The sequence below is a fragment of the Triticum urartu genome, chromosome 2A, assembly GCF_056163025.1.
Source record: "Triticum urartu cultivar PI428250 chromosome 2A, HENAU_Tu73, whole genome shotgun sequence".
Classification (NCBI taxonomy): Eukaryota; Viridiplantae; Streptophyta; class Magnoliopsida; order Poales; family Poaceae; genus Triticum; species Triticum urartu.
The window spans coordinates 646,542,353-646,551,450 of record NC_141874.1 but is presented as its reverse complement, the minus strand read 5'-3'; the positions used below and the strand labels follow the sequence as shown (position 1 = coordinate 646,551,450).

At 49.9% G+C, this 9,098-nt stretch overlaps 1 protein-coding gene across 1 annotated transcript; it reads right to left on the bottom strand.

The window, feature by feature from the left end:
• Positions 1-4,001: 4,001 nt before the first annotated feature.
• LOC125527775 (cis-zeatin O-glucosyltransferase 1-like) lies at positions 4,002-5,860 on the bottom strand. Its single transcript, XM_087544704.1, has one exon. It carries the CDS (start codon positions 5,569-5,571, stop codon positions 4,168-4,170), a length of 1,404 nt encoding a protein of 467 aa, XP_087400830.1. The 5' UTR covers positions 5,572-5,860; the 3' UTR covers positions 4,002-4,167.
• Positions 5,861-9,098: the final 3,238 nt, after the last annotated feature.

Below are 9,098 nucleotides of genomic sequence, written 5' to 3'. Positions count from 1 at the left end.
GTCTGGTCCCAGTGGTAGTACCGCGAGCCCAAGCGGCAGTACCGTTTGGAGCTCTCAGCCATAGTACCGCTCTACTACCGCCTCGATTTTGGGTCCTGCACTTTTCGTGTCAGGTTTAGCAGTAGTTGCACGGCAGTAAGGCACGGTAGCACCGCCTATAAGCGGTAGTACCGCTCCGGTCGGGCGGTAGTACCGCTACTGCATTACTGCCACCGTACTCTGCTCTGCCCTGCCTCTTTTGGTCCCGTGTTCTGCTCCTCCAGCGGTAGTACCGCTGGGGTGAGCGGTGGTACCGCTTATATGCAGTACTACCGCCCCAAGGTTCATGTTTTGTTGCTCCCATTCCCTGCTTCTTCCGCCCGAGCGGTAGTACCGCTCGTGCGCGGACTGAGCATATAACGGTTGGATTCGGGAGCTCCTATAAAAGGGGGTCTTCTACCCCATTCAACATATATCTCTTGAGCTCATGTTCTTCCCCCATTGTTGACCTTCTTTGAGCTTGCTAACTCTCAATCCATCCATGTATTCTTGCTAGTTTTTGAGGGAAAAGAGAGAGGAGATCTAGATCCACATTTCCACCAATCACTTTCTCCTCTATGTGAGGGGAACCCCTTGGATCTAGATCTTGGAGTTCTTGGTGTTCTCCTTCATGTTCTTCCTCTCATTTTCCTCCCTAGCATTAGTTGCTTCGGTGGGATTTGAGAGAGAAGGACTTGGGCCCTCCGTGTGCCCTTGCCATTGCATTTGGTGCATCGGTTTGAGTTCTCCACGGTGATACGTGGAAGTGAAGTTTGAGAAGCTTATTACTCTTGGGTGTTTGGGCACCCTAGAGCTTGTTCCTCTTGGGTGCCTTGGCGCCCTAGACGGTTGGTGTTGTTCGGAGCTAAATCATTGTGGTGTAAAGCTCTGGGCAAGCGTCGGGGTCTCCAATTAGGTTGTGGAGATCGCCCCGAGCAATTTGACGGGTACTGGTGACCGTCCCCAAGGGTTGCCAAAGTGTACGGGTTCGGTGACCGCCCCCAAGGGTTGCCATTTGTACGGGTTCGGTGACTGCCCTCAAGGGTCCCTTAATGGAATCACGGCATCTTGCATTGTGTGAGGGCGTGAGGAGATTACGGTGGCCCTAGTGGCTTCTTGGGAAGCATTGTGCCTCCACACCGCTTCAAACGGAGATTAGCATCCGCAAGGGTGTGAACATCGGGATACATCGTCGTCTACGCGTGCCTCGGTTATCTCTTACCCAAGTCCTTTACTTATGCATTTTACTTTGTGATAGCCATATTGTTTCTTGTCATATATCTTGTTATCACTTAGTAGTTTATCTTGCTTAGCATAAGTTGTTGGTGCACATAGGTGGGCCTAGTTGTTGTAGGTTTTGTGCTTGACAAATTAATCGCTAGGTTTATTCCGCATTTGTTCAAGTCTCAACCGTAAATATTTAAAACGCCTATTCATCCCCCTCTAGGCAACATCCACAATCTTTCACAAACGTCTAGGATTTTCGCTCGGTCACCCCCAGCTTCTTTACACTAATTAATCCCTTCAGACGTTACACGGGTCGTTGCTCCGCCGAGCGTCCTGCCAGACACATGGTTAATCGGGCCCTGGAGATTGAAGGCCCATGGGGTCCAGTCAAATGCAAAACCTTTCCAGCCTGATTCCTTCGCTATCGCATGGCAGCTCGTCTCGAATTTTAATCGCCAGCCCTATCACAGGTTGCTTCCTGTTACACGACGCTGCGTCGCCGCCGTCGTGTGTCACGTCGGCGAGATTACACTACACGCGTGCCTCGTCGTTTGCCCTCTACTATTCCTCCGCGGCCCCCTACGATGGACCTCTTCTTTACAGTGTATTTCCTTGTAGCGTTCTTACATGGGGGCTGCGGTGGCCGCACGCGCCGTCGGCATCCATCCCAGGCTATCCTCCGTGGGCGTTCGCCTCTGTGGTCTTAGCAGATGTAACGCCACGCCATGTCCACGTGCTTTCCTATACGCCAGGTCTGCCATGCCCGTTGCTTAGTTTCGATCTTGCAAACCTTCTATCTTCATGTAATATATTGGCGTGATGCTGAACTGGTAAATCTCATAGCTATTCTTTTTTGCGAAAAATCTCATAGCTATTTTGTTGGCGTGCTTCAAACATTGGAGGTAAGATTGACTAGATGAGGTTCTGTTTGTACGCGCATTTCATTCGGTATCTGGTCATTCTGTTTGATACTGAGATCCAAATGCCCTATCGGGTTTGAGGTATGGTGTGCCTCCTCTCAGATTGCAATATACAAACCTGGCTAATTCTATCTAAAATTTAATGTTTGAAAATTTTTACACGACTGAACAATTCAAGATGTTTTGATTGCTGGTCTATCCTATGACGATGAAAGTGCTCTCTCAGACAATGTCGGTGTTGGATCCATGAACTTTGTTGATTAATTATAGATTGTTCTCTAACTGATGGATGTAAAGTAATATGCCATCCTGTGTATAAGAAACTCAAAGGACATGGTTTATTCAAATTCTAGAATCATCAATAACATTTTGAAAGATGAGTGATGACGTACATATAATTTAGTACAAGCCAAGTCCTTGCAGGATAACATGCAGCCATCAGTGCGATTCTTTTCCTTATGCTAACACAATTTGTGCACATATAATTGTTTCAACTGCTTGATGGAACGAACTAATTAATATATGGTGCACTATGCAAGCAACTGACAATCTGATCACGCCGTCAATATCACTAAGGTGCTTATTTGGTATATGATTTCTTCTGTTCTGAATAAGTGATGTTGAATGGAGCCCTTGACATCGACCATGGATTTCAGACATTTGCATGACCACTAATACATATTATAAGTTAAGTCCTCTGCCACTACATCAGTTTGCATAACAACCTCAGCAAGTTCAAAGTAATTTCATTAACTTCAGCAAGTATAGAAGTTGATAGCCCAACTTTATATTTATATTGTTCATTCTTTCCTTGGGATAGCAAAACTACTTAGGTTGTCTTAAAAAAAGATGTTTGAGCCTTTGTGACACTCTTTCTTTCCTAGGTTTTTGTGTGGTGTCCATTTGATCTAATAGCCACACTTGTTCATTATGTGAATTTAGTCGGTCTTTCGACGATGTTTATAAATACTAATGTTCAAATGAACAATCCAGTATTCTATGTCATTTCTGTACTTCGCGGCACAACTCATAATTATATCTCATTGTTTTTTTGCAACTAATTATCTCTCATTGTCAATCTTTTAAATGTACTCCTTATAGTCATATGTCCTCTTATGGATTTGCAAATGATTTATAAAATTTCATGTGGGCTGAGGACTTATGCAAAGATATTTGAGGGTTGTTTAAATTGGCCCTTCTATAAGAATTATTCTAAATGTATCGTAGTCCCCACTACAAACTAAGGTACTGTAATTCAAATCTCCATTGGTAATTATACCTTTCATTTCTTTTCACCAATATTTATATTGTCTTGATATTCCTTCGTCAAGATGGCGGGCGCGGCAACGCGCATCTTGATGTTCTAGTCTGGTTTTAAAGGAGGAGGTTCCAACTAGAAATGTCCCGCTACCACGCAAAACTGAGCGAGAAGGGGAGGGTCCAACAGAAAAATGAAATGGTGCGTTGTGGGGTGGTTTTTTTATGTGTTGGGCCATGTGTGGGAACACTAAAAAAAGACACTTTGGTGACATTATGGGCCAAACGAAAACTGTTTATGTCATGTAAACTCAGAAGTCTATGTCCTCCTGAGTCAATTTCTAACATTCAATTGTATTCATAGTAGTATTTTTTTTACCCGGAGAATCTTGATTTGTAGACTTGTAGTTACATCATGTGGACCAGACAGAACTCTATAAAAGTCAAAGTTAGTGACATGTTTAAGTATACATCGTGATCCCCATTCACTTCATCAACATCATAATACCGTTGATACTATGATTACTTATTTTCCCTTCCCACTTGCTTTTAGATGAAAATGCTTTGTAGATTATCATCTCCTCCAAATCTTTCTTCTTGGCCCTTTGTGTAATTAAAATGAGTAGATGAATACATTGAAAACGACAAATCATTGTATACTGAAATCCATTCAAAGTTTCAAACACACTCGATGAGACCAAACCGCCCAATGCGTATCTGTGTATGGCACGCACGGATACGCTGATCACCTTGTGACGTAAGCAACGAAGTCGTCGAGGCCTTTGCTCGAGGAGCCGCCGTCGGCCACGGCGGCGCGAACGGCCTCGCCGAGCACCTTCGCCCGCTGCCGCACCGCCATCCCTTTGTCCGTGAGCATCGCTTCCTCGATCACCTCCTGGATGGCCGCCGCCGGCACCACCTCGCTGTGCTTCTCCCATGGCCTCACGAGGAGCCCGGCCTTGAGGTACTTGCAGAGAAGCTCCGCGTCCCACGGCTGGTCGGAGTGCATTGGCCATGCCAGAATCGGCTTGCCGTGGCTCAGGCTCTCCATTGTCGAGTTCCAGCCGCAATGGCTCATGAATGCCGCCGTGGCGCCGTGCGCCAGGATCTCCAGCTGCGGCGCCCACCCGGTGATCACCAGCCCAGTCCCCTCGGTCTCTTTGGTGAACTCAGAGAGCAGCTTGTCGTGCAGGCTCTCGCCGGGCTCCTTGAATATGTCGGCACGGTCGGCCTCGCGCAACACCCAGATGAACCTCTGCTTGCTGCCCTTGAGTGCCGCCGCCAGCTCCGCGATTTGCTCTCCCAGGAGAGACGACGTCGTTCCGAAGGACACGTAGAGCACCGACGCCGGCGGCTGCTTGTCGAGCCAGTCCATGCAGTCGTGCCGCGTCTTGACCGGCGTCCGGGCGCTCGCGTCCAGCAGCGGGTTCAGTGGCCCAACCGCGAAGAGATTCTGGTCCTTGAACGCCGGGTGCGCCGCGATGGCGTCCATGAAGTCGCCCTCGAGTGCGCGGCACGTGTTCATGACCATGCCGGCGGTGGGCACGCCCCCCCGCTCCTGCATCTCCTTCTCCGTCTGGAAGACGTACTCGAGGAACTCCTTGGACATGCAGGCGTCGATGGGGTGGAACCGGAGGCCGTTGTCGCGCAGGAGCGGGTGCTCGGCGTCCAGCCACCCGATGTTGTACGAGATGGCGACGCACTGCAGCGCGAAGGCCTCGCCGTTGCTCAGCCGCGCCGCCTCGACGGCGGCGAAGGAGTTGAGCCTGTCGTGCACGACGACCACGCGGCGGTGGGTGGCGGAGAGGCTCTCCAGGAGGGCGGCGAGCGGGGCGCGCGCGGCGGTGGTGAAGGTCTGCCACATGGACATGAGGTGGTTCGGGAAGGGGCACGGGGCGGCCGGGTCGGGCGCCGGGGACTCGAACGCCGAGACGCCGAGGTCGTGGAACCGGACGGAGCCGAGGGCCTGCGGGTCCCAGCCGTGCAGGCGCGACCGGGCCTGCCGGAGGTGCGCCGCGGGCGCCGCGTAGTGCACGGAGAGCCCCCGCGACGCGGCCAGCAGGGAGAGGTGCATGAGCTGGTTCAGGTGGCCCTGCGCCGGGAAGGGCACCGCGACCAAGGCCACCGATTCCATGGAGTCAACCGCCATCGAATTCCCGCGTGTGTACAGTAGTGCACGACAGTGTAGTATAACTGCTTGCAGCGTGCAAGCTAGATTGTCCGGCGCCGTATATATATAGACGAGATGGATGGATCGATCGATCTCTCCGCTAACAAGAACAAAGTTGCTGTGATTATCCGATTAATCAAGGCCAGCACGCTGCACGCGAGTCCAATTCCCTCCATTGGTGACGTCGCGTACCTAGGATCTTAGGATCCGGGATATGATACAATATGTCCGAGCTTCGCTCCCACCAACCGTATGCATGTTTCGCATCAGGATATGTATATGGAACGACGCCAACAACCAAGCAGGCTAGCGGCACGCAGGGCACGAGCAGTGGATGGCAGAGAGTGGCCGGAGCCCCGGCTCGAGGCATTCCCAGAAGGCTCCTTGGGATGTCACCCTGCGGAAGCGACGCGCCGGCCTCGTCATCGGTGACGACCGGCCACCCGCCGATCTATTGTAGCCGACGAGGCCCGAAACGGAACATGCGGCTACTGCTGAGGGACGCACACGGTGACGTGCGGGCTACCTCGTGCGCTGTTCCTCTTCCTGTAAAAAAAAAAACACTAGTGCCCGCTTCTCCAAGAACTGGCTAAGCTCGTGCGACCGTTCCTCTCCCTCTAAAAAACACTGATGCCTGCTTCTCCAAGAAAAGTTGGTCTGGCTTTGTACATGTGCGGACACGTCGTTGTTCCAGTAAGTAGTAGTCGCTGAGCAGGTAGAGGTGAAATCGAAAGCTGGAGTGAAACATTCTACGCGCGTGCGCAGCAGCATCGCCATCCATTTTTACCTGGTCTCGTGATTGAATCGGGGAGCTTCCGCCTATACCTGGCCATACCTCGGGCCGGTCCGGGCTTCGGGCCGGGCCTAGCCAAGCCCGACGCAAAAAACCCAGGTCCGGGCCCGGCCCGGCCATCAGGCCTGTTTTTGAGCCCGAGCCCGACCCGAATACGTAAAAGCCCGTCGGGCCCTGGGCCGGCTCGGCCCGACCTTCATGAAAGTGCAAAAATGATGGGCCCGGACCGGCCATCAGGCTCAAAATCTAGGTCTGAGCTCGGCCCGGAAGCAGTGTCGGGCTTTTCGGGCCGGGCTTCCATGGCCAGGTATACTTCCGCCGGACGAGCGTGGGTCCTGGAGCGTGGAGGCTCCCCGTAGACAGGGCGCGCGCGCGTCGTTCGTGCTGCCGGCTTTGCCACGGCAAGGGGGGAAAATGCCACCGCCGTCCGCGTCACAGAGTACAAAACCGATCCATCTCCGTGCTCTGTTTTCGCCGCAGTGAGAGCGAATATCCTACTGCATCTTGTACTCCTACGTACGTACGCTATCGAATACAGCAGTAGCAAAGATACAGGCAGAATTCGTCTGTCTTTCACGGCCGTCGTTAGAACAACTCTAACGCGCCACCCAAACAAACTGCGATTTTATTTCTTTTTTATTCGTTTGAATCAGTTCGACGGACACCCATGTCCATTTTCAAAAAAGAAAAACAACTCCATGAATAGCGATTTTGTTTGTTTGGATCAGCCCAGCGGGCACCCATGTCTGCTTTCGCGTTTGGGTCGGCGATTGCGCCCAACATTGGCCCAACCCATTTTTAAGGTCGCACGAAAAATATTACCGCAAACATTTTGAAAAACTAAAAACATTAATGAACATTAATGTCAGCCACAAAGGCCGGTGAGAATCCACGAGTCCACTTTTACATTAATTAAAATATTAAATAAAATTTAAAATTACAAGGAGGCGTGTTGTTATAGGGGTCCTCGTCATCTTCGTCGGGGCTGGTGAGGTCGACGAGCATCGGTGCCGGGCCAGCCCAAGGAAACGCCGTCGACCAGCCTCTAGCGACGTCATCCGCTGCTGGTTGTACCGCCGCCGGTTGGGTTGCCCCACCGCGGGCAAGGCGCTCCTCCTCCGCGTCGCGCTCCAGCTGCTCAAGGTACTCGCCCTCACGGCGCTCCTCGGCCAGCCTTTGCTGCCGTCATTGCTCGAGGCAGAGCTGCTCCTGAGACGGCATCGCCTCAAACCATATCGGTGGCGTGCTGACCCACTCGCGCACCACCCTGGTCCATGAGTAGCGCTCAATGGGTTTTGGCCCTGTTCGTGCCCATGGCAGGGCGGACGCGGCTGAGCCCCTGCAAGCGGCTATGGCGGGGCGGACACGGTTGAGCTACTGCTCGCGCATGACATCGTTTCTCTTTTGTTTTGCCAGAATCGAGCTTGGGAGGCAGCGGCGCCGGCTGCGACGAGAGCAGTTGGTGCTAAAATTTCCCTCCCACCAACTCACGCGAAGAATAGAGCGAACGACAAAAGGAAGGAGTAAACAAGAGATATAGAGGAAGTGAGCTGATTTTTAATGCTCGTCACAAAAAAATACGGGCCGGGCCTATATATGGTACATGTTTGGGACATCTTTTTCGTCCCGGTACCGTATACCGGCGGGTATTTTGTGGGATGGGCTAATTTGTGGCATCTGCTAGGGTTGCTCTAACAATTTTAGGCTTTTCTGTAGCCTTCGCTCCCATGTAATTTTGTAGGCTTATGTGTTGTATGCTTAGGGATTTTTGCAGGATTAGCCGGTGCTTATAGAAATCTGTTAAGAATTTAGAGTTAACTCAAACTATTCTAATGATGTCGCACTAGCCACTAGACCGGTGATGAAACTTGTTACCTTTACACATAACTAAGTCATGGTATGTCTTGAAGAATAACTGATTTTTTTCTATGTTAGCCAAAGCAGTTATGCCTTCAATGTGGAAAATAAAAGTTCATTCTGTTATCTGAGGTTTGTACGTTCTCCACCTCTATATTAGTTGAAACATATATAACAACTATTATCTTGAAACTGACATCCATTTTCGTTGCACTGTACAAAGAACTTTGGTTGTGGATTTGATTTGAGATTTCGTTGAAAAGATTTTGTTGGATGACAACCCTCGACGACACCAACATAGTCTGTTGGTTTGCCGCCGCCACCTGTTTCTCGGAGAAGTCAAGGAGTTTGCATTTTTTATTTCTTTTCCACGAGCAGTTGGAAGGACACTACTCTAAAAACGGTGAACATGATCTGAACAAGTTTGAAGAGTTTTGTCAGTTCTAATCACACCACTGCCTAAGTCAAGTTTAATAGTATTAACTAATTGATGGAGGTCATCATCATGTAAACCTTTTCTTTATCATTTAATGGTCCATGTCTTTTGTAATAATATTATAGGATCACACCCTAATTATATGTACGCAACATTCAAAAATATTTGTTACATTTCCTATATATTAGCTATGAGTTGTGTATATTGTCATAACTTTCCTTTCCAGCATGGTTGTTGAATTGCGTACAAATATACAAATCGCCACTTTACGGTCAATTAACATATAAACATATTCTTTCATTGCAGACAATTCATGTCAAATCTCTAGTTTCACGGTTGTTTCAATCAAACAACTTACAGCTTTTTCATGACTCTCAGCTCACGGCTCACAACAGTTTTATTTTTCTCATAATCCAGGGC

Bases quoted from the DNA above. Each gene is read 5' to 3' on its own strand.
- LOC125527775 (XM_087544704.1), bottom strand. From the start codon at position 5,571: ATGGCGGTTGACTCCATGGAATCGGTGGCCTTGGTCGCGGTGCCCTTC.